This window comes from Neomonachus schauinslandi, chromosome 12 (assembly GCF_002201575.2).
Source record: "Neomonachus schauinslandi chromosome 12, ASM220157v2, whole genome shotgun sequence".
Taxonomy (NCBI): domain Eukaryota; kingdom Metazoa; phylum Chordata; class Mammalia; order Carnivora; family Phocidae; genus Neomonachus; species Neomonachus schauinslandi.
This window is the reverse complement of record NC_058414.1, coordinates 87,958,019-87,984,071: the sequence shown is the minus strand read 5'-3', so window position 1 is coordinate 87,984,071 and position 26,053 is coordinate 87,958,019. Positions and strand designations below refer to the sequence as shown.

General features: G+C 37.7%; 2 protein-coding genes across 3 annotated transcripts in view; both read right to left on the bottom strand.

Annotated features, from left to right (window-relative positions):
• Positions 1-1,030: 1,030 nt before the first annotated feature.
• On the bottom strand, positions 1,031-16,133 carry LOC123326381 (cytosolic carboxypeptidase 3-like). The gene is made up of 6 exons (XM_044920013.1): positions 16,064-16,133; positions 13,932-14,063; positions 12,061-12,109; positions 10,696-10,892; positions 5,840-6,071; positions 1,031-1,451 (listed from the first exon to the last, which is right to left on the bottom strand). The coding sequence occupies exons 1-6, from the start codon at positions 16,131-16,133 to the stop codon at positions 1,031-1,033; spliced, it is 1,101 nt and encodes a 366-aa protein (XP_044775948.1).
• The window catches only part of AGBL3 (AGBL carboxypeptidase 3), a 48,638-nt gene continuing 34,676 nt past the window's right edge, over positions 12,092-26,053 (bottom strand). The window contains exons 14-16 of one of the 2 annotated variants that reach the window (XM_044920068.1): positions 25,543-25,614; positions 25,155-25,245; positions 12,092-12,109 (exon numbers count right to left, since the gene is read on the bottom strand). In XM_044920068.1, coding sequence (XP_044776003.1) covers positions 25,229-25,245; positions 25,543-25,614 — 89 coding nt within the window. In that variant the 3' untranslated portion in view covers positions 12,092-12,109; positions 25,155-25,228. Of the gene's footprint in view, positions 12,110-25,154; positions 25,246-25,475; positions 25,615-26,053 lie in introns of those variants that run through there. The other variant, XM_044920069.1, reaches the window with a different exon arrangement.

Sequence of the window (26,053 nt, the reverse complement as noted above, 5' to 3'; positions counted from 1 at the left end):
TAGGTTTTCTTAGTTCCATCTTGCCACCATGACCTAATTAGCTTGTAGCCTATAACTTTCATATGCCTCATCTACTGATTCTCATTCTGCTTATCCTTATCCTGTAATGGACACCACTGGTGACCTGTGACTCTTGTTTTCTCACTTATCACATCCATCTTGACTTCTTTGCCTGACATACCTATTTCTCTGCAGTGTCCCTGAGGAATTCCACCACTGCTGTCTTATCAGTGATAAACTGTGAGATGTTCTACTTGCTTTCACATGAATAAATGCCTGGAGATGTACATTCATGAGCTCTCAAGCAAACTGCACATCTGAACTTTTACATTGTTGCTACATTTTGAGAAGTCAAATGACCATTGTATACCATAATCTATGCATTTCAGTGCCATTTTGTGGCACACTTGCTCTGTGCAATTAACGTCCTTTAATATATAGTATTTTCTTTAATTGTTGGAGCTATACAACTTAGTACTTTCCTATGCACCCTCTTATTCTGTAATTATTTTAGTCTTGTGTGTTTTATATGTACAATTATACAGTAATCTTCTAGTGGGGAGAAATGTCTTTTATATCACTGATGGTTTCTAGCACACTAAAGATAAAACAAATTCAAGAAAAGATGTTTGTTGACTGATTCATTAAGGTGCCTAGTAGGGATGTTAAAGTCACTGATCGTACATGTCATTCCATCCTTGAGTTCTTAGTTTTTTTGGTGTTCTATGCATACGTTGTTTTGGGAGAATTCAGAAGTTCATAGATTTTTTTTCCATCTTGGCAAAAATCAAATATAAATAAGTGATTTTAAATTTTCTGTATTTTCTCTGGATTTCTTTCTAAATCTCTGAAAGATGTTGTCACTAATGAAGATGGGTTATCTAGACTTTTAGTATATGCATATGTATGTGTAAGGGGAGGGATAGAGGTAGAGGGCTGGGGAGGGCTTTTTCTTTTTCTTTCTTTTCTTTTTACTATGTAAGCATATGGTATTTTTCATCCATGGTTTTCAGAGTAGCATAAAGCTAAATTATTTGTCCCTTTGGAACTTCAAATAGAAGGTGGGCTGCCCATGATTCTTACTTGGTTGCTCATCCCTATTTTTAGTTGGACGTGGAGCTATTTGCGTCGAGTTTTGCTCATTGGATTCTTCAGCTTGAAGACTCTTTTCTTTGATAATATCTGCATCCTTTTCAAAACTTGAGGGAATAGTCTCCCATTTGCTGCTGAGAGGTTTCATGTCTTTAGTCTTTGTGGCCTTGATTCGAGAGTGTTTTTTCTTCTTGGGCACTTTGAGAGGTGACAGACTTTCAAGGGATCTCTGGGACACAGACTGGAGCCACTCTGGAGAGCTTACCATAAGATTCCTTTGGCTTATAAAAGGGTGATTTCTGGGTGGTGTCCAGGATGTGCTGCATCTCTTTATATTTATGTAAGTAGCGGGCATTAGTCTAGAAAAGAAATGAAATACGAGTTTTTGTCATGTATGCTAGGTATTTGTAGTCCTTAGGTATTTTAGTTTAAGTCTTATTTTTAAATCCTTTGGTGAATTCATCTTCCCTTAGGACCTTTACCATTATTTCTATGAGAATGATCCATGTCTTCAATTTCTGCTCATGATTTTTCAGAACCACTCCTGAAGAGTGGATAAAAAGGGATATCATCCTCCTGTACTTCTGAATGCCGAGAGGGTATGTTTGAGATACGTGCCCTGACCCAAGCTTCCTCATACAATGGCCACTCTGGGCTTCAGTGCCTTACCTATACATCTAGTTAGTAAATGTTCTCTAAAATTCCACTTTTCTCTAAAAATCTACTTGTTTATTCTATTAGAATATACTTAGTTATATGCTATACATTTTTTTTTTCTATAGTCAGTGAAAAGATCAATATGAGTCCAAGAGATGGAAGCTGCATCTGTTTCTTCCTGGAAGTGGAAAATCTCTCCAGTCCCATTTTGATCTGCATAGTGTTTCTCAAGAATTTTTATCATTAATAGATGGAATGCCAAATATGAGATTTATTGCTTAATATCTGATTTCTGAACAATGTTTGACAGAGATAAAGAGATGTAAATCATCTTGCTAATATGATATTGAATAGTATCCGCCTAGACTCTATTCACTTTGGTTACAAACAGAACGGACAATTTAAGTTCCAGCCCTAAAGTTATGTTCAACTGTTACATTCTGTAGCATGAGAATTCTGCCATCTGTGGAAGCACATTAAGTATTCTCTCCCTGGTCCAAATTTGGATAGATGTCTAAAATGGTTTGACAAAAGTGTGATTTTTCTCATTTTTTGGTTTATTCTCACTTTGCTCTGTAATCTCTTACTATGGGTGACAGTATGTGTGCTGAGCCAGTCAGACAAAATACATAAAGCCATAAAGAAGTTCAAAGAGCAAAAAATATCCACTTGCTTGTATTTAAGTATATAGTGAATTAATCTGTTAAGAATGGTCTTGCTTGCTATTTTCCTATTTTTGCTTATTTCCATGTATACCTACGGTAGATACTTTGGGGAAGGGTCTGCTCCAGGCACAAGGTGCCCTTCTCTGGGGACTGACTACCTCTTGATCCACAAGGGTAGGCCTTCCATCAGCCATTTGTTGTTGTTGTTGTTGTTTATAGATTTTATTTATTTTTATTTATTTGACACAGAGAGAGAGACAGCGAGAGAGGGAACACAAGCAGGGGGAGTGGGAGAGGGAGAAGCAGGCCTCCCGCCGAGCAGGGAGCCCGATGCGGGGCTCGATCCCAGGACGCTGGGATCATGACCTGAGCTGCTTAATTGACTGAGCCACCCAGGCGCCCCTCCATCAGCCATTTGTAACTATCTGTTCTCTACCCGCTGGCATGGTTGCCAATCAGATTCTCTTTCCCTGTAACTTAGAATCGGGAAGGAGAGACAGTGAGTCTTGTAAGTGAAAGTGCTTGGAGGATGCAAATTTGTGCAGTTAAGAGGTATGAAAAGATTTCTGTAGAGAGAGAAAAGCAGAAATTGAAGATGGATAAAGAGTTCGGGTGGCTTTCCGTTCCCTAGTTTCAGCCCTTTTCTGAGACCTGGCTGAAAACTCTCTCCCCTTTATTTCCATAAATAGTCTTGGGTTTTCTTATACATCTTACCTCTTACCCTACCTTATATTTTTGATTAAGCTAGCTTAAATTGGTTTCTATTATTTGCAACCAAAGAGTTCTTAATTAATACAGTCTATTAGCTGTCTACCCTTCCAGACTCAGGCCAATCCACATTGAGTACATTTCTGGGTTCAAGTGTGTAAGAGATCTCTCATGAAAATGATTAAAAATCAAGCTATGTCTTGTCACCTTTGCCTAGGTCCACTGTATTTTGTTATTAGTTTCCTGATTTTTTAGTCTGCTGATATTATCATATGTGTTTGATCCCTTGTGTGCCTGGGCCTATGTATGCTGTCTGTTTCTCCCATATAAGCTGACCTATTAGATATAATTTCTTTTCTTTTTTTTTATTATGTTCAGTTAGCTACTGTATAGTACATAATTAGTTTTTGAGGTAGTGTTCAATGATTGATTAGTTAAGTATAACACAATTTCTGTTAGGCACTGCCTTCGCCAGCATGATAGCTATCCCTTCTGATTAGAAACTGCCACCAATTGCCTATTCTTGTAATTTTATTGACTTTGCTGATTATACTATAAAGAAGTAGGCATTAATCAAAATTTAGGGGGAAAAAAGCATAAAGAGGAATATCATCCTCTGTCAATGCTTTATCCAGAGAGAATCATTGTTGGGACTATGCTACCAGAGATTTTTCTAGGTGTATATGTGTTTGTGTATAAGATGTATACATTAAATAGATTTACATAGTCCATAAATGCAACCATACCAGAGTTGTTCTGTAGTTTTTATTCACTCATGCATTGTGAACAGTATCCCATGTTAATTAATCTGTACTTATATTTCATGGCTACATAATATTTCATTTTATCGATATACTATAATTAAGCAATTTTTCTATTGTTGAACATTTAGGTTCATTTCTTTTCCTTTTTCTTTGACTCTTATAAACAATACTGAAATGAACATTGGGGTGTCTGGGGTTCAGTCTGTTGAGTGTCTGACTCTTGATTTCGGCTCAGGTCATGATCTCAGGGTTGTGGGATCGAGCCCCACATCAGCTCTGTGCTCAGTGGGGAGTCTGCTTCAGATTCTCTCTCCCTCTCCCTCTGTCTCTCCCCACCCACCCTCACTCATTGTCTCTCTAAAATAAAAATAAATCTTTAAAAATATATAAAGAAGTAAACATCACTACAGAAACCTCTTACCTGGGTTTTTTGTTTTTTTGTTTTTAAAGATTTTTATTTATTTGACAGAGAGAAACACAGAGCAGGATCACAAGCAGGGGGAGAGGGAGAGGGAGAAGCAGGCTTCCCGCAGAGCAGGGAGGCCGATGCGGGGCTCAATCCCAGGACCCTGGGATCATGACCTGAGCCGAAGGCAGACGCTTAATGACTGAGCCACCCAGGTGCCCCTTACCTGGGTTTTTTTCCCCCTTTTTCCCGAGGTTTAATTTCTTTTTTTTTTTTTGAGAGAGAGAGGAAGAAAGAGGTGGGGGAGGGGCAGAGGGAGAAGGGGAAAGAGAGAATCTTAAGCAGGCTCCATGCTCTGTGCAGAGCCTGATGTGGGGCTTGATCTCACAACCCTGAGCTCATGACCTGAGCTAAAATCAAGAGTCAGACACTTAACAGACTGAGCCACCCAGGCGCCCCATCCCTAGGTTTAGTTTCTAAAAGTGGAATTTTTTAGTGGAAATGAATGTATGATATTGAGGATTTTTCATTTATATTGTTGGATTGCCTTCCAAAACTCTGCATCAAAAAACCCCCCAAAACCAAAAGAAAAACAACTCTGTATCAGTTCATATTCCAACCATCAGTGAGTGAATTCTTCCATTGAGAAGCAAAAATGAATAGTATTTCATTATTGTTTTAATTTGCACTCCTTCAATTTAAGTGAGATTAAACATTTTAAATGTTCATTGACCATTTTTTTTCTTTTGTGAATTTCTGGTTCATAGCCTTGGCTCATTTTCCTACTGAAATATTCACAATTTTGTCATTGTTGTGTAGGTTATCTGTGAATTTTAAGTTTGTTGGTCCTCTGTTTTTTCATTTATATTTTAAAGAGAATATAACAGACTCTGAAAACAAAATGTCTATTGGCTGTGTGACCTTGGACAAATTACTTACTCTCTTTGTACCTCAATTTCCTTACATGTAGAATGTAAAACATTATGTGCATGTGTGTATAAACACAGAATCGTGTCTAGCACACAGAAGATACTTCATCAAGATTTGTTAATAATATTTTCAGCTTGCTGTTGTCTTTTAGGTATATGTGTTTCCGTTTAGTCTTAGTGATGGTTCTATTTTTTTTTATCTTTAAAAGAAATCTGGTCTTATTCTTTATGCTTTCCTCTGAATATCAATAAGCTTAAGTAATTCAAGTCAATTATTTCTAATTCTGGTTGCTCCCTAGGATTATAAGGCTTAAACACATCAGAAAAATCTGAAGTCAGGCTACAGTCATACTTTATTCACACATACTTTAATTAGAGATCCAAATTAACAAGTGATTTCATGCAAATAAACAATCAGATAAGGCCTGATAACCTACTCCCTTCACATATACAATGTTTTCTGAATGGCTTTGGTTTTTTGTTCCTTTGTCAAATGTGGTGTAGCTGCCACCATTTTTAAGAGCATATGTTTGTTTCTTAGGATAATGAATTAATAAGCATTGCTTCCTTATAAAAATGTATTAAATAGCTGAGAATGACAAAATTGTATTGACTTACTGATGTTGAATTTGGCAGTTGGTTCTTGGGTTGAGTATTTGTTTCATCTGAGGGGTTTGTGCATTTTTAGTACTTTCCATGATAGGGAGCAAATACTGCAATATTTCTTGAGTTTGAGCTATTTTTTTATCCCTGTAGATTCTTTTTTCATCATCTGTCCAATTTATGCCAGTCTTCTTGCTCTGGAAAGAAGTACATTCTTTCATTTTGCTTTTAAGGTTGTGATGCAGATCTGGGGAGCAACCACAAATATATGTATAGATACGTGAACTGAATTGACTCAACAATTATTTATTGAACATTATGTGCCAAGGATCTATCTAAAAATTCTTATCCACTTGAAGCTTATATTTTAATTACAGAGTCAGAAAATAGCAAATAAGTAACATATATAATATGTCAGATAATGATAAAGTTTACAGGTTAAAATAAAGCTGGGGAGGGGAATAAAGAATTTTGGGGGAAGGGGCTGATTTCTGTTTTTTAAAAGGTGTTCAGGGAAGGCCTCCCTGTGCAGCTGCCATGTCAAAGGAGTTAGGGAGTGAGTCAAGCAGATACCAGAGGAAAAGAGCATTCTAGGCAAGAAAAATAGTAAATGCAAAGGCCCTGAACTAGGAGCATGGTAGTGTGTTGAAGGGTCACCAAGATGGCCCAAGTGGCTAAAGCAGATTGAATTAAGGGGAAAGAGCTAAGACAGCAGCTCAGCGAGGTGACTTGGACTGAGTTCACATGGTGCCTCACAGGCCATTGTAAAGACTGATTTTACTGAGTGTGAAACGGGGAGCTACAGAAAGGAGGAGTATCAACATCTGAGATTTGTTTTAGCAGGACCCTGCTGTTATATAACCCTGTATTTTGAGATTTTACTAATGAATTAGTGTGGGATGTGAGAACAAAGGAGTCTATGGTGACTGCAAAGCTTCTGATCTTGGGAAACAGAAGGATGGAGATATGGGAAAGACCATGGGAAGGGCATGCTGGAAATCGCTTCTTTACTACAGGATATGAAGGAATTATTATTTTGTTAATTGTGATAATTATTATTATAACATTTTTAAAAAGTGTTTATCTCCCCCTTCCATTAGTAAGACTACTATAAAAAAAAACTCAGAAAATAACAAGTGTTGATAAGGATGTGGAGAAATTAGAACCCTGGCATACTGTTGCTGGGAATGTAAAATGGTGCAGTCACTATGAAGAAAAGTATGGTGGATCCTCAAAAAATTGAAAATAGAATTACTATATGAGCCAGCAATTCTGTGTCTGGGTATATGCCCCAAAGAGTTGAAAGCAGAGTTTCAAAGAGTTATTTGTATATGTTCATAGAAGCAGCATCATTCAATTCACAATAGCCAAAAAGGTAGAAGGAACCCAAGTGCCTATTGATGGATGAATGGATAGACAACAGGTGGTAGATACATACAACGGAGTATCACTCAGCCTTAACAAGGAAGGAAATTCTGACACCTCCTACACCATGGATGAAACTTGAGGACATTATGTTCAGTGAAATAGACCAGTCACAAAAAGACAAATAATGTGTTTGTCTTCCAAATATTTGATTCCACTTATATGAGGTACTTAGAATAGTCAAAGTCAGAGAGATTCAAAGTAGGATAGTTGCCAGGAGCTGGGAGGAGGGAGGAATGGGGAGTTGTTTAATGGGTATAGAGTTTCAGTTTTTTAAGATGAAAAGAATTTTGGAGATTGTGTACATGACAAGGTGAACGTACTTTACGCTAAAAAATAGTTAAGATGGTAAATTTTATTTCATGTGTATTTTGACACAATTCTTAAAAATCCAATAGGAGAGAGCTGAGGGATAAAAAGAAACCCTGAGTAAAGCCTGAAAGAAGGCTAGTAGACATTTTAAAGGATGTGGCAGGATTACTATAATGCCTAAGGTGGTACGCAGACAACATGAGAAAAAGTAGAATACACTTAGAATAACGCATTAAATACGTTATGCTTTGTAAAAAGAAAAGTTAGAGATACACACAACTATTTATGGGCAAAATGATATGATATGATGAATGTGATTTAAATACTTTAGTAAAAAAAGTGGGAATATAGATGAAAGAATAGCAGGATGCTGGTAACTATTAAGGGTGGGTCCTAGGACCCAGTGGATTCATTATCATATTCTCTCTACTCTTGTTTATGTTTGCATTTTCCACAGTAAGGCTTTTAAAAAAAGGAATTGTCCATTATTAAAAGTGAATGTTGACTATATTTTGAGAAAGTGAGAAAGAGTGTAGTAATTAGAATTATGTTACTGAGGAAATCAATGGGTAGGAGATCTAGGGCATCACTGATAGTTGGGAGAGTACACATTTGGACTTCATTTTTTAAAATTTCAATATCCCTCTAAAAAAGAGAGATTAGTATAAGAAACTCTCTCTTAAACCCATCACTCAGCTTCAATAACTGGATTTCTTTTTGCTCCTATGATGATCATTAGTTAGAACCCATCACTGGCAGGAGGTAAAATGGTTATTGGTAGCTAATGTAAACAACCTGTGCAGGTCAAGCACGTTCCAAGGAGACTTACTGATGCCTGGAATGTCATGACTCACTTTTGGGCGCTGGTGGTCTAGCTAAATAGAAGACTGGATACTGCAAGAGTACTGGGTTTGTGTTTACCAAATCCAAAGAAGAAATGACTTAGATAGAAACCTCTCTGCCAGGATTTATTACTCCTCCCCTACTCTCCTCAGTCAGTTGAATTTCTGTATTTTTGCCATAGCTCATCAGTAAATATAAACTCTTCCAGAACTGAAGAAGTCTGACTGGACCTCTAATCTCTGACAGAATCCATCTCATTTCCTACTTGATAAGTTCAGTAATGGGAAAGGACAATTTATTCTGTAATAAATTGAGTGATAACGAAGCTAGGACATTTTAGAGGAAAATGTATATAGCCCTAAATGCATATGTTGTAAAAAAAAAAAAAAAAAAAAAGCGGGGGACAACACAAAAGAATAAGAAAAGATAGCTCCTTCTGAAGTGACTTCAGGTAAAAAAAAAATTGTAGAGTTTTTATTAGTATGTCATCAAAATTCACCAGGACATATGCCTGTGAGATAACGTAATCAAGGGGCGCCTGGTGGCTCAGTCAGTTAAGCGTCTGCCTTCGGCTCAAGTCATGATCTTGGGGTCCTGGGATCGAGTTCCGCATTGGGCTCCCTGCTCAGTGGAGAGCCTGCTTCTCCCTCTCCTGCTCCCCCCTGCTTGTGCTCTCTCTTTCTCTGTCAAATAAATAAATAAAATCTTTAAAAAAAAAAGTAATCAAGAATCTGAGAATCTCAGCTCAGGAAAGGTTGAATAAGGTTGAGAAACAGAATTTTTAGTAGCTGTGGTGGACACTGAAAAAAAATTCTCCCTTTTCAACAAAATTCCATGAAGACTACCTGTCTCCAATCTCACTCCTATTTTAAAATACACTTTAATTAGATTTGTACCTCTGTCATTCTACTGAAATTTCTCTGACCCAGATCCTGAATAAAACCTCCATGTTGTAAAACCCAATAGTAAATCCACATCACTTATCAGAAGCATTAGACTTAGTTGATTATTCCCTCCCCCCCTTGCTACACCTTCTTACTTAACTTCCAGGACAACACATCCTCTTGGTTTTCCTCCTGACCCACAAGGTGCTCCTTATGCTTCTTTGTTGGTTCTTATTCTTTTCCTGATCCATCAGTACTGGAATTCCCAAGGATTTGCTCAACCCTCTTCTATGTCCGTCCTCAGGAGTCTCATCCAGGTTCACGCCCTAAAATCCTATCTTTATCTGAAAATACCTAAATGTAGATCCAGCCCAGACCTCTTCCTTGAACTCCAGACTCCTATATCCAATTGCTAATTCAGTACCTCTGCTTCAGTGTCTGAAAGGCATTTCAAAAACAAGTCTAAACGGAATTGCTGCTCGGCACTCAGTCTTTACCATCCCAGCAGAGGATAACCCCACCTAGCTAGCTGGCCCTCAGTCTTTACCATCCCAGCAGAGGATAACCCCACCTAGCTAGTCGGCCCTCAGTCTTTACCATCCCAGCAGAGGATAACCCCACCTAGCTAGTTGCTCTGGAAACTAAAACTCTGGTAATTCAACAGTTGTAAACAATTGTGAAACCATCACCACATTCAAGATCTAGAAAAGATCATCCCTAAGAGATTCCTTGTATTCCTTTCTAGTCCATTCTTCCCTTCATCTCCTACTGTATCCCTTCTTCCTCCAGGAAAATTTTTTTTTTTAAAGATTTTTATTTATTTATTTGAGAGAGAATGAGAGACAGAGAGCACGAGAGGGAAGAGGGTCAGAGGGAGAAGCAGACCCCCCGCTGAGCAGGGAGCCCGATGTGGGACTCGATCCCGGGACTCCAGGATCATGACCTGAGCCGAAGGCAGTCGCTTAACCAACTGAGCCACCCAGGCGCCCCACCTCCAGGAAAATTTTATCTTTTTTTTTTTGTCTCTATAAATCAGTTTGCACTTCATATACATGAGATTTTGTACAGCATTTATTGTTCTGTGTCTGACTTCTTGTACTCAGCACAATGATTTTGAGATTCATCCATGTCATGTGTATCAGTTCACTTCTTTTTTATTCTCTGGTATGGAGAAGGCATCAATGATGAGGTATTGGGAATAAGGCAATTAAATAGATTTTTTTCAAAGCTATATTAAACTTTTTTTCTGTATTAAATTCATATAGAAATTAAGGCAAGTATTTTTCAGAATCAGGAATAAAATGGCTATTAATCCTCTCTGTTCCAAATTTCATAGGATTTATTAATGATGATATAGTGAAAGCAATCTTTGTATTTATTAAAATTCTAAGCAAACAAACAAACCACCTTCTGTTGGTATCCTTGCCTTCTCAGTCCAACTCAGAGTCTGTGTGCTCAAAGGACACTTGAAGGATGTCACTTTGAAACAGTTTCCATACAAATCAGTGCTCTTGGGCTGAATTATTTCGTGGATTGGCTTCTCACCGGTTTCTGATAGCTGTCTTTGTTGGTCTTTGCTGAGCCTCTGAATCCTATTTTGGGAGCTGAAAGAAATTGGGTACTTTGATTTCAGTGTCAACGGTGAACTATCTGTCTAATCAAGAGTAATGTAATGTCATGTTATATTTGTATATTACACCTCACAGTATGTAAATGAGACTTACAGATATTATCTTACTTGGGGATCTCACCAGTCCTATGATTTAGGCAGGATGCCCAATGTTATCCTTATCTTACATCAGAGAGGGAGTGTTAAGGAATCAGAATGGTTAAGCTATTTGCTCAAGATCATGCAGCTAATAAGAGGGAGGGGCAGGTCTAGAATTCACATCTTGTAACTCCAATACTTTTTCTACTTCCTCTTATTTTGATATCTCATTTGATGTCTTTCCATAGATATAAGTAATATATTTTTAAAAACTGTCTTAGTTTGATCAATTCTAGATTCAAGTACAGGCATGCCCAAAGATGGTTTCTTACCTATTTTGTAGGTTTTGGGGGCAGGAGAGTCTGCATATTTCCACAGAACCCATTATATTGAGTAGAAACCAAGTTCTTAGAAGAGCCACGGAAGGAAGAAAGCACATACCATGTTTCCTCTGTTGAACTAAATTCAGTCTACCCTCAGATACTTACTATTCCATGGTTCAGATGGTTGTTCATGTCATTATTCCTAAGAACAGGAAAACTTGCCAAGGGGACTAGTGATATAATAATTACTGGTATAGACAAAACTACCAAGTTTATCTATGTTATCCCTGAATTCACTTTCTATTCTTCTTCCAGTTTTTAGGTACTACTATTAACCCTATATGACCAATGTTCCAATTGCTATTACAGGTCATAATTTGATAGTCATCCATTCTAAAGTGCTAAATAATTATGACAGCAATATTTTTTTTCTAAAAAGAGAAACTCAGATAATGCAGTGACAAATGCACAGAAATAAATGTATAATTGTAGATTTTAAGGCATCCATTGGGGATAGTTTGGGAATACTGAAATCTCAATATCTTTCAAAATGCATCAGATAAGCTCTGCTATGTATAACCTTGGCCTAGTCTCAGATACTATGGAGAATATAAGGAGACGTCAATTGGCAATTGTTATAAAAAAGCTACTTTTCCCTGTTGCTTTAATTCAAAATCAAAATCATAGAAGCCAGAGGAGAAGAAATAAGGTAGTCAGGTAGAAGAAATCTAGTTCTCCTACCTCAAATATCTTTTTAGAAGCCAAGCAGGAGCTCGTCCAGGTATTTTCACTAAAAAGAGAATATACCATAAAATTTCTGAACAGAGTTTTTTTTTTTAAGATTAATGAAACTTAGTATTTTTACTTCTTGACAATTACCTCATTCATACATTGAGTGGCTAGCTTAACTGAGCTTATCTTCAATTAATCTGCCATTGTTTTACTCAGACATAAAGTGTATTAGTACTTATTTCCCCTAGAAGCCTTTTTAATTAAACTGTTTCAAAAGAATAGCAAACAGTAGAAATGCCTATCCAATAACTGTCAAACAATTCAGAACTGAAAATATGTTAGATCTGTGAAGGATATCTACATGTACAGTAAGGTGACTGTTTAGAGAGCCCACTTAGGACATAGCCATGCCAGACCAAAAAATAGTATAACAGGTAGACATGTATTATGACTTTATTTCTATTTTTTAAAGATTTAATATATTTATTTGACAGAGAGAGAGACAGCGAGAGAGGGAACACAAGCAAGGGGAGCAGGAGAGGGAGAAGCAGGCTTTCCACCGAGCGGGGAGCCCGATGCGGGGCTCGATCCCAGGACCCTGGGATCATGACCTGAGTCGAAGGCAGACGCCTAATGACTGAGCCACCCACGTGCCCCACATGTATTATGATTTTAACATTAAATTTTAAAAAAGGTATTTAAAATGACATTCTGTATTTGATTTTCTGTTACATAAACACTATTATTTAAGCAAAACAATAAGGACCAGTTAACAGTGGCAATTACCAGTAACTTACAGAACACATTAAATAGTATGTGTGAGAATAATAGAACAATATTTTTGTTTCTCTCCTCTGATACAGATTTTAACTCGTTATTGGATATTTAAATTTTATAATCCATATTATTGTGCATTTTTAAGACACATAAATATAAGACTTTTAAAAGCTAAGGTAAATATAATGGAGCTAACAGATACTTCCTATATTTAGTAAGAATTAACAATGATGGATTTATGTCCCATGATAAAGTAGGATATTTTTGCACTTTGTGTTTCCTTTTCTGATAATACTTCTCTGAACTGCCTGTACGTTTTGGATGTTCCTCTTTTACATAGTGGTAACACTGTCACGTTCAGAGACCTGACTTGCTGGTCTCCTTTAATCAAGCCCACTTTACACTGGTCCCTGGTGGCGGTCCAGTGCAATGACATCGAGTTAGAGATCCCATCAACAGACGGATCTGAGCATGGAGTACGATTTTACTTATTAGCAGCAGCAGGTGTTTGGACTTGTAAGGAATTAGTTTCCATCTCTCTAAAAATGTCCAAGCTTACTTTTAGTAGACTAGCTTTTTGGCATTCAGGCCATCTGCATCTTTAAATTCATCGTGTAAGCTCTGCATATCTGAAATGTCCATTGTTTTTAGACCCTTTGAAGCACACCGGATATCACCATATGTTAAACTTCTTTCTCGGGGAAAATGTTTATAAAGCAAAGAGGTGAGGTAATCTGAACTTTAACTGAAGGTGGATTTCAAATAAATTACAGTTTTTCATGGCTGTTTGATTTGGCTGCCCCTGTCTGGTGACATATCTTTGAGTTTTGAGGCAGTCTTTCTTCCCCCTAAAAGTCATTTTCTTTTTCACTGTGTGAGTTTTTGTCATAACCTACATACAATACCAAATAGTTCGGGTGCAATGAATCCTTTTCTACAGTCCTTGGTGCTTCTTCAGAGATCTTAAAACAGTTTTAGAGAAACAGCATATAAATTATTTCACTGTGGTCCTTCCCTATATTCTAATCTTCAAAGTATTTCCAAAATAAGAGGACATTTTTCTTGTCCCACATGTTGAAAATGTGATTTAATGGCAGACTAACATTTTGATGGCTTGCCTATAGCTAGCTGGCAACAATGACAGACATCTCGTAGGCCCAGGTCTAAGGAAGCGATCTTCTTCCTTTCTATAAAGTCAAAAATTTCACTAAGTGTTTCTGCAAATTTTGAGGAAACTAAAAAGTGACCAGAAATTTTCATTATGAAAGCTTCAATATCACAGGATAGCAAATCACATTATTTTAAAAAAGTAATTAATTAAAAAAAAATTTTAATTAACATATTATTTGTTTCAGGGGTACAGGTCTGTGATTCATCAGTCTTACACAATTCACAGCACTCACCATAGCACATACCCTCCCCAATGTCCATCACCCAGCCACCCCATCCCTCCCAACACCCTCCAGTCCAGCAGCCCTCAGTTTGTTTCCTGAGATTAAGAGTCTCTTATGGTTTGTCTCCCTCTCTGGTTTCATCTTGTTTCATTTTTCCCTCCCTTCCCCTATGATCCTCTGTCTTGTTTCTCAAATTCATCATATCAGTGAGATCATATGATACTTGTCTTTCTCTGATTGACTTATTTTGCTTAGCATAATACCCTCTAGTTCCATCCACATCGTTGCAAATGGCACGATATCATTTTCTTGATGGCTGCATAATATTCCATTGTGTGTGTATATGTATGTGTGTGTGTCTATGTGTATATATATATATATATACACACACACATACATCTTTATCCATTCATCTGTTGATGGACATCTAGGCTCTTTCAATAGTTTGGCTATTGTGGACATTGCTGCTATAAACATTGGGGTGCATGTGCCCCTTTGGATCCCTACATTTGTATCTTTGGGGTAAATACCCTGTAGTGCAATGGCTGGATTGTAGGGTAGCTGTATTTTCAACTCTTTGGGGAACCTCCATAATGTTTCCCAGAGTGGTTGCACCAGCTTGCATTCCCACCAACAGTGTAGGAGGGTTCCCCTTTCTCTGCATCCTCGCCAACATCTGTTGTTTCCCGACTTGTTAATTTTAGCCATTCTGACTGGTGCAAGTCACACTATTTTTTAGTACAAGGTGTGAAGACATGTAGCTGGTAAGATCTTTTCATTTTCTTTGATAGAAGTTTATAGATGGAATGAAATGTGCCAAATTTTACCTTTTCACTGCCAACCATGCAGATACACGAGCAAAGTACAGTTTATATTTGGACATTAACAATACAAATATTTGTTTTCTGTGGTTGTTCTTTTTCCTCTCCTCCTGGCATCCCAATTGTGTATATATTACATCTTCTAAAATTGTCCCACAGACCTTTGATATTCTGTTTGTTTTCTCCTTCTTGTTCTTTGCATTTCAGTTTGGGAAGTTGGTCTTACCTATCCTTAAGCTCACTGATTCTTTCCTTGACCACTTCTAGTTTACTACTGATGAGGCATCAAAGGTATTCTTCATTTCTGTCGAGTGTTTTTGGTTTTTAGCATTTCGTTTCGATTCTTTCTTTTTTTTTTTTTTTTTAAAGATTTTATTTATTCATTTGAGAGACAATGAGATAGAGAGAGAGCATGAGAGGGGGGAGGGTCAGAGGGAGAAGCAGACCCCCCGCTGAGCAGGGAGCCCGATGCGGGACTCGATCCCGGGACTCCAGGATCATGACCTGAGCCGAAGGCAGCCGCTTAACCAACTGAGCCACCCAGGAGCCCTCGTTTCGATTCTTTCTTAAATGCTTCCAGATCTTTGCTGATATTGCCCGCTGTTTTTCCATGTTGGTTACTTGTCCCATTAGGGCACTTAACATATTAATCACAGTTCTTTTTCTTTTTAAAAATTTTGTTTTTAATTCCAGTGTAATTAACATACACGTTATATTGGTTTCAGGTGTACAAATAGTAATTCAACAGTTGTATACATTACTAAGTACTCCTCATGATAAGTATATTCTTAATCTCCTTCACCTATTTGGCCCATTCCCCTACCCACCTCTCCTCTGGTAACCACCAGTTCTCTATATTTAGGAGTTTGTGTTGTCTCTTTGTTCATTTGTTTTTAAATTCCACGTTAGTGAAATCACATAGTATTTGTCTTTCTCTGACTTATTTCGCTTAGCATTATACCCTCTACCTCCATCTATGTTGTTGCAAATGGCAAGATTTCATTCTTTTTTATGGTTTACATTCCATTATGCATATATGCCGCATCTTCTGTATCCATTCATCTACGAAGAATGCTTGGGTTGCTTCCATATCTTGCCTATTGTAAATAATGCTGCAATAAACATTGGGGTGCATAGATCTTTTCGAATTAGTGTTCTTGTATTCTTTGGGTAAATAGCCAGTAGTGAAGTTACTGGAACATACGGTAATTCTTTTTAATTTTTTGAGGATCTCCATTCTATTTTCTACCGTGGCCACACCAGCTTGCATTCCCACCAACAGTGCATGAGGGTGCACTGTTTTCTCCACATTCTTGCCAACACCTGTTGTTTCTTACATTGTTGATTTTAGCCATTCTGACAAGTGTGAGGTGATCTCTCATTGTGGTTTTAAGTTGCATTTCCCTGATGATGAGTGATGTTGAGCATCTTTTCATGTGTCAGTGGCCATCCGTATGTCTTTGGAGAAATGTCTGTTCATGTCTTCTGCCCTTTTTTTTTTTTTTTTTAAGATTTTATTTATTTGACAGAGAGAGACAGAGCGAGAGAGGGAACACAAGCAGGGGGAGTGGGAGAGGGAGAAGCAGGCCTCCCGCAGAGCAGGGAGCCCGATGCGGGGCTCGATCCCAGGGCCCTGGGATCATGACCTGAGCCGAAGGCAGACGCTTAATGACTGAGCCACCCAGGTGCCCCGTCTTCTGCCCATTTTTAATTGGATTATTTGTTTTTTGGGTGTTGAGTTGTATCAGGTCTTTATATATTCTAGATACTAACCGTTTATCAGCTATGTCATTTGCAAATATCTTCTCCCATTTGGTAGGTTGTCTTTTAGTTTTGCAGATTGTTTCCTTTGCTGTACAAATGTTTTTTATTTTGATGTAGTCTCAATAGTTTATTTTGCTTTTGTTTCCTTTGCCTTAGGAGGCCTATCTAGCAAAATGTTGCCACAGCCAATGCCTATGCTCTCTTAGTGTACGCTTTTTATGGTTTCAGGTCTCACATTTAAGTCCTTAATCCATTTTGAGTTTATTTTTCTGTATGGTGTAAGAAAGTGGTCCAGTTTCATTCTTTTGCCTATGTAGCTGTCAACTTTTCTCCTCACCAGTTGTTGAAGAGACTGTCTTTTTTCTCATTGCATATTCTTGCCTCCTTTGTCAAAGATTAACTGACCAAAGAATTGGGGGTTTATTTCAGGGTGCTCTATTCTGATCTGTGTGTCTATTTTTGTGCCCATATTGTACTGTTTTGATTCCTACAGTTTTGTAGTATATCCTGAAATCTGGGACTGTGATACCTCTACTTTTGTTCTTCTTTTTCAAGATTACTTTGGCTATTCAGGGTCTTTTGTGGTTCTGCACAGATTTTAGTGTTATTTGATCTAGTTCTATAAAAAATGCTGTTAGTATTTTGATAGGAATTACATCAAATCGGTAGATTGCTTTGGGTAGTATGGACATTTTAACCATATTTTCTCTCCCAATCCATGGACATGGAATATCTTTCCATTTGTGTAGTCTTCAATTTCTTTCATCAGTGTTTTATAGTTTTCAGAATACAGGTCTTTTACCTCCTTGGTTAAGCTTATTCCTAGGCTTTCTATTATTTTTGGTGAAATTGTAAGTGGGATTGTTTTAATTTCTCTTTTGTTGCCTTATTAGTGTATAGAAATGCCACAAATTTCTGTATATTGATTTTGTATCCTGTGACCTTACTGAATTCACTAATCAGTTTTAGCAGTTTTTTTGGTGGAGTCTTCAGGGTCTTCTATATATAGTATCATGTCATTTGCAAATAGTGAAAGTTTTATTTATTCCTTACAAATTTGGATGCTTTTTACTTCTTTTTGTTGTCTGATTGCTAGGACTTCCAGTACTATGTTGAATAAAAGTGATATGAGTGGACATCCTTGTCTTGTTCCTGATCTTAGGGGAAAAGCTCTCAGTTTTTCACCATTAAGTATGATGTTACCTGTGGGTTTTTAAATATATGGCCTTTATTATGTTGAGTTATGTTTCCTCTAAACCTACTTTGTTGAAGGCTTTTATAATGAATGGATGTTGTACTTTGTCAAATGTGTATTCTGCTGTTTTAGGATGCAGTGTTCTGCATGTATCTGTTAGATCCATCTGGTCCAATGTGTCACTCACAGCCACTGTGTTTTTGTTGATTTTCTGTTTGAATGATGTATCCATTGATGTAAGTGGGATGTTCAAGCCCCCCACTATTATTGTATTACTATTGATTACTTTGTTACTAGCTGCTTTATGTATTTGGGTACTCCCATGTTGTGTGTATTTATAAATGTTATAACTTCTTGTTGGACTGTTCCCTTGATGATTATGTAGTGTCCTTCTTTGTCTCTTGTTACAGTCTTTGTTTTGAAGTCCATTTTTTCTGATGTCAGTATTGCTACCCAGCTTTCTTTTCACTTCATTGGCATGATAAATGTTTTTCCATTCCTTCGCTTTCAATGTGCACATGTCTTTAGGTCTAAATGAGTCTCTTGTAGGCAGCATATAGATGGGTCTTCTTTTTTATTCATTCTGTCACCCTATGTCTTTTGATTGGAGCATATAGTCCATTTCCACTCAAAGTGATTATTGATAGGTATGTACTTATAGCCATTTTGTTACTTGTTTTATGGTTGATTTTGTAGTTCTTCTCTGTTCCTTTCTTTTTTTTTTTTTTTAAAGATTTTATTTATTTATTTGAGACAGAGAGAATGAGATACAGAGAGCATGAGAGGGAGGAGTGTCAGAGGGAGAAGCAGACGCCCTGCCGAGCAGGGAGCCCGATGCGGGACTCCATCCCGGGACTCCAGGATCATGACCTGAGCCGAAGGCAGTCGCTTAACCAACTGAGCCACCCAGGCGCCCCTCTGTTCCTTTCTTATCTTACTCTCCTCTCACATGGTTTGCTGGCTTTCTTTAGTGACATACCTGGATTCCGTTCTCTTTATTTTTTGTGTTATCACGATTTTTTTTTTATTTGTGGTTACCGTTAGTTTTGTATAAAATATATATATAGCAGTCTATATTAAATTGATGGTTGCTTAATTATGAACTCATTCTTTACTCCTCCCCCCCCCCCATATTAGGTATATGGTGTCATATTTTACATTCTTTTATTTAGTGAAATCCTTGACTGATTTTTATAGATACAATTTTATTGCTTTTGTGCTTCCTACTTTTCTTACTCCTGCTTATGGTCTTTCCTTTCCCTCAAAGATTCCCCTTTAACATTTCTTGTAAGGCTGGCTTTGGGGTCATGTATTCCTTTAACTTTTATTTGGGAAACTCTTTCTCTCTCCCTCTATTCTGAATGATGGCCTTGCTGGGTAGAGTATTATTGGCTGCCAGAGTATTATTTTTTTCCTCTTAGCACTTTGAATATATCATGACAATCTCTTCTGCCCTGCAAAATTCCTGCTGAAAAATCAGCTGATAGCCTTATGGGGTTTCCTTTGTATGTAACTGTTTTCTTTTCTCTAGCTACTTTTTAACATTCTCTTATCACTACTTTTTGCAGTTTTAATTACTATGTCTCTTGGTGTGGACCTCCTTGGGTTGATTTTGTTGGGGTCTTTCTGTGCCTCCTGGATCTGGATTTCTGTTTCCTTCCCCAGATTTGGGAAGTTCTCAGCTATTTCTTCAAATATATTTTCTGCTCCCATTTCTCACTCTTCTCCTTCACGGATCCTTATAAAGCAAATGTCATTATACCTGATGGTGTCGCTGAGTTCTCAGCCTAATTTCAATTCTTATTATGTTTTTCTCTGCTGTTCAGCTTGACTGCTTTCCATTACTGTTCTCCAGGTTACTGATCCGTTCTTTTTCCTCTAGTCTAGTATTTATTCCAACTACATGACCCCAATAAGTATTTTTAATTTCAGTTACTGAGTTCATCTCTGATTGGTTTTCTCTTTGTTGAGGGTATCACTGAGGTCCTCCATTCTTTTCTTAAGTCCAGTGAGTATCTTTGTGATTACATTACTTTAAATTCTCTATCAAGCATTTACTTATCTCCATTTTGTTTAGTTCTCTTGCTGTGATTTTGTCCTTTTCTTTCATTTGGAACATATTTCTCAGTGTCTGTTTCTAGCTGTTAGGAAAGTCAGCTACGTCTCCTGTTCTTCAAAGTAGTGGCCTATGAAGAAGAGGTTCTGTGGTGCCCTGTAATGCAATGTCCCTTGTTCACCAGAACCTGGTAATTAAGGGGTGTCTCATCTTTTGTATTTTGTGCACCCTATTATGGTTGAGCCACTTTTGCCTCCAGTCCAGTCACCTGCATTGTCTCTTTTTGCCTGTTGTGGGTAGGGTTTTGATCCTGTGTTGTTAGTGTGCTAGTCTGGGACTGCTTTGGGCTTGAGTTGGAGTCACACCAGGCATTTGCCAGAGATACTATAGTACCAAACTGCTGGACGCTTATCCTGTGTTGTCGTCTGAGAAGCTCTGGTTGGTGGGTGGGGCCTGTTGTCAAACTACATGTCTGTCCCAGCCCACTGGTAGGGCTGCAGGTGGACTGGTGTGTGCAGGAGTCACTTTGGAGTGGTGCTGGTCTCTGTCGTAGCTGCATGTACCCTTTCAGGCCTGTGGAACTGCTTTAGGTGGGTTCCTGCCAATGGTATATTGGAGGGGCAGTTCACGTGGTGTTACCAAGGTTTGTGCAGGTCTGCTGTAGGAGATGACTTGGAGCTAAGGCCTGCTTGGAGGGTTGTGTCTGAAGGAGAATGTGGGGTGGGGCACAGTGTTAGCAAGTTAGGTCATGAGTGTTGGCACTGTACTGTTTCCCACAGGTGTCCATGTGTCTAGGCTGAGGGGTGGGGTAGGGAAGTGGCACCTGCCAGCTCTTTCATTCCTGGAGAAGTATCCCAAAGATCCCTGTCCCTCTAGCACATGCTCTGAGGTAAGTAAACAAATCTCCCTCCTGAATACCCCATGTGTTTTTCAAACTGCTGTTTTCATGCTGCAGCTCAGTGGGGCTCTTTGTTGTGCTGTTTCTGTAAGGGTGGGGTTTCTTTAAGGACTGAAGTTTCCTGTTGCCCACCTGGCTCTCCCAGAGTTGAGCCCACTGATTTTTAAAGTTCCAGGTATTAGGTCCTGCTGATTGTAAGAACTCTCAAAATTATGCCCCTCTTGTTTTCTTGCAAGTTCTCCAGGCCTGGGGTGCTTGGTGTGCGGGTCTGGTACTCTTTCCTTTCCGCACTCGTGGCACTCCTCCCTATAGCAAATAGTCCCACCAGTCTATTTAGCTCCCAACCTCATCTCTGCCCTTCTTACCCTCCTCTTGTGGGGTAGGACAAGGATGTGTCCTCTTCTCTACATTTAGCTATGAAGAGTCTGTTCTGCCAGTCTTTGGGTCGTTTTCTGATGCAGGTGTTATCTAGTTGTATCCACGGGATGAGGTGATCATAGGCTCCTCCTACTCCACCATCTTCCCTGGAAGTCTACATTGTTTACTTTTCTCATATGTTAAATCAATCTTGCATTTCTGGGATAAATTCTGTTTGGTCATTGTGCACAATCCTTGAATAGGTTGTGGGATTCAGTTTGCTAGTATTTTGTCTTTTTGTCTTAATTCTTAATAGATTCAGATCTTGGTAAAAAAAAAAAAAATTTGGCCCCTGGAATCCTAACAGTTGCCTTTCTTGATGTAATTTCTCTGGTACTCCCCTATCCCCAAACAACTCCTATATAATCCCATAACACAGCAGGTAGCATTGATCCCATTATATTTCTGTTGTCTCTTTACTTGTCACTCTTTCTATTTACTGAGAAGAGACTGTATTTCCACTGTATCCTAGTATCTAGCACAATCCCTGACAGTATAACTTGAGCCTTCTGGGAAGCAGATAACCATCAGATTTTTAAAAGAACATGAACAAACATGATAAGGAGATTATATAACAAAGACTGGTAAGAGCGTGGTTGAGACATAGAAGAACAGTGTCAGGAAGGTTAAAATACCAAATTAAGATATGAATAAATACTGACAACAAGATGTAAATTTTACTTAGCTATATTCAGAATGAATATATATCACAGAATGTTTAAATCTGTTCTGCTGGGATTATTTTAATAATAATCATCCTGATGGATGACAAAAGAGCAGAATCCCTCAGCTCTTAAGTTGCTTCTGTCTTTCTATCAAATAGAGTTTTCTTCTCTCTAGAAAGGGGAGAATAAATATTGGTAAGAGATGACAGAAGTCAAAAGGCTCTGAATGAGTTATTTCTAGTCCCAGACATATTGTATCTCAAGTAAGGAAAGAATTTACATATAAGATCACAAAACCACTGACAGAAAAAAAAAATTTTTTTTAAGAATTCAAGGAAGTGACTCTCTGCTCTCTGCTAAGTGCCCAATTTTGTCATTTAAGGCTGCATCATAATTTAAGGATCAATTCCTTCAAGAAAACATTCCCCGAGATTTCCAGGCTGGATTTGATCCTGTTCTCTGAACAATCAGAGCAGTTTGTGCATATCATTATCAATCTAACTAACTCTTCTTGAAATGAGCTGTATATGAGTCTTACTAAAATTCAATACCTACTCCTTAAATGATGAGTAGCTATTCTAGTTAAAGAGAGGGAGAATTATGTTTCAGGCAGAGAAGACAGCAGGAGCAAAGGCATAGTGTGGTAAGACATACATTCTGAGGCCACAAGAAGATCATCTTTGCTGAGGTCTAAAGTAAAAGGCAGAGAATGGCAAGAGGTAAAACTGGAGGTAGTCAGGAGCCAGTTCATTGGAAGTCTCGTACATCATGTTATATAACTTGGTTTCTATGCTGTAGCAAGTGGTTGTCAAAAAATCTTTTTCTTTTAAACAGATTATCGAAAGAGAGAAAGCTATGTGGATGAAGAAGGGTTTGATGGGCTAGGTCCTAACTGTTTGGCCTTTCACCATCTCTCAGGATAGCTCCCGAAGAGGTGAGTTACTAAGTATGGTCTGCAAATTGCCAACATCAGAATTATCTTTTTTTAAAATTTTTTAAAGATTTTATTATTTGACAGAAACACAACGAGAGAGGGAACACAAGCAGAGGCAGAAGGAGAGGGAGAAGCTGGCTTCCCGCAGAGCAGGCAGCCCGATGCGGGGCTCCATCCCAGGACCCTGGGATCATGACCCAGGCAGACGCTTAACAACTGAGCCACCCAGGCACCCCAGCCAACATCGGAGTTATCTTAAGTACCTTATAAAAAATGTAGATTCAGGGGTTGACTATAAAGACCAGCTCAGAATCAGAAGCTGGGGTTTCCATAAACTTCCCAGGTAATTCTCGCGTGCATTAAAACTTTAAAACCAAACATTCTATAAGAGAACAAGCTCATGATCTTCAAAAATGCCAGGGCTGTGCATGACAAAGAAAGGCTAAGCGGCTATTTCAAACTGAAAGAGAATAAAGGGATGTGGCATTTAAATGTGATTTTTGGGGCGCCTGGGTGGGTCAGTTGGTTAAGCGTCTGCCTTCAGCTCAGGTCATGATCCCAGAGTCCTGGGATCAAGTCCCACATTGGGCTCCCTGCTCAGCAGGGAGTCTGCTTCTCCATCTTTACCCCTATCCCCTGCTTGTGCATTTGCTTGCTCTCTCTCTCAAATAATAATAATTAAAAAAAAATTTTTTTTTAAATAAATGCGATTTTTGCTCTAAAGGACATTATTGCTACATTTTGTATTGTATCAAAGTTGAATTTCCTGATTTTAATGTAAGACAGTGTTCTTGTTCTCGGAAAATATATGTTGAAGTTTTAAGGAATAAAGACACGTGATGTCTGCAAAAAAATGGATTGGGGGAAATATTAGGTAGAGTTCTTCATACTATCCTTGAAATTATTTCAAAATTAAGAGTTAAATTTTTGCAGGCTCTTTTAATTTTTTTTTTTTAAATCTTAGGACTGTTCCAACTTCAAACCCTGCTAGGAAACTAGGAATTAGTGAAAGTCTTTAGGTAGTTGTTTTACATAATCTGATTGGTGTTTTTGATGACTTTTATGGTAGTATGAAAAGTGGAATTAGGAAGACAATATTGGTGGCAAGGAAGCCAATCAGAAATCTCAACAGGTGATAAGAGTCTGAAAAGAATGATGACAGTTAAAATGGAGATAAAGAGATTCTGAGGCAAAAATCACTGGATTCAGTGGCTGACCGAATCTGAGGGATGGAAATGAAAGGAGAAAAAAGGGTAACTGTCATGTTTCTAGCTTGAAACGGGTGGTTATATAGATAGTACTGCTACCAAGCTTATGGAGAGTACAAGAGGAACAGCATTTAGTGTAGAATTAGATGAACTTGAATTTGGATATGTGGGACCTCTCTCTCGAGATGTTTAAGAGATAGTTAAATATAAGTCTAAAGCTCTGACAAGAGGTCAGATGTATATATAGATATGTCCATCTGTATATGCATACATATAAATATATAGAAATACAACAAAATGACATACTCAAGATCAAGAGTTCATGAAAGGCTGAATCTAAGATGATTTAATTTAGCAGGAATAAATTTAAGGCCCAGGACACTGAACCAAAATACCAACTGAAGAAGCAGAAGATGGAGGAGACACTAAGCAGCAACACAATGAAAACAAAACCTTATAGGTTTGAGTATACACAAATCAAATTTATCAATACTTTAGGATAGTTTCCAAAAGAACAAATGCAACCTTAGGCTGCATTAATGGAAAACTAGTATCTAGAAAGAAGCAAATGAGAGTGATGATTTATTGTACACTTACTAGCTGACATCTGTAATACTGTGTTCAGTTTCATTCAAGCTTGAACAGTGACAGGAAAGAATAAAATCAGGTAGAAAAGGACTTGAATCATGCTGTATTGTGGATGGCTGAAAGAATGGAAGGAAAGTTTCAGGGAAATACAGGATAGCTTTAAAAAATACTATCTTGGAAGAGGCATTACATTTGTTCTCATTTTTCAAGGAGAATCAGGGAAAATGAGTCTGTCAGAAATATTTACCTTTAAGGTTATTCCACTTTTATAAAGAGGTGGATGAACTTTACAGGGACACAAGTTTTTAGCTTAACAGAAAAAGAACATTTTCAATGCTACAGCTCTCTAGCAATGGAATGAACTGTATGGCAATTGGGTAAACTACCTGTTACCAAGTGTAGTGAATCAAAGGCTGGATGAAGCTGGATCCTGGAATGAATAGGTGAGGCTAGAGGACTCTCAAGGGCTTCTCTCTTCTTTAGGATTCATGAGATGGGAGTGAAGAGATTAGACAATGAGGTGAGTATTTTTTTATTTTTGACTAGGTAAAAATTACAAGAAAGCAATTTGACATATGATGAAATTCTACTGGCTTCCTTTATGAATTATAAAAATTTGAGATTCACAAATTTCTGGGAAGGTGAATTTCTCCTTGGCTATTGGTTTTTTAGATAATCTAGTTTCTTACATGTAAATCTTGATCAGATACATATGGTTAAATAACTCACATTCAGATGATTTGTGAGCACTCATTACTCTCCTAGTTTACTCACCCAAACCTTGATTAGGGAATGGTCTTCTGAAATAATCAAATATACAATCATCTGATATATTTGGCTTTATATCTAGAAAATATGATAAAAGATCATTAGCATGAAAATATGAGTCTTTTACACTTCATATTTTTTTCTAAACAAAAAAGGCTAGAAAATAACATGTAGTTTAGCTCAATAAATTAATACAAACAGTTCTCAAATATGAATTTTTGTTGCATTTTTGCTCTTTATTGTAAAAGTCTTAAAAATGTTCATACCCTCTGGGTCAGCAATTCCTTTCTAGGAATCTATCATAAATAAGAATATACACAAATAGAGTTATAAGGTATTCATTATTGTAACAGAAAATAAGCAAAATTAACAATGGAGGTAGCTAAATTTAAGGTTCATTAATACAATGGAATACTTTGCCACCATTTAATAACATATGTAAAGAAGTTTATAATATACTGTAATTTTAAATGAAAATGTAGGTTGCAAAACAACATGAACATTCTGTGATTAACAT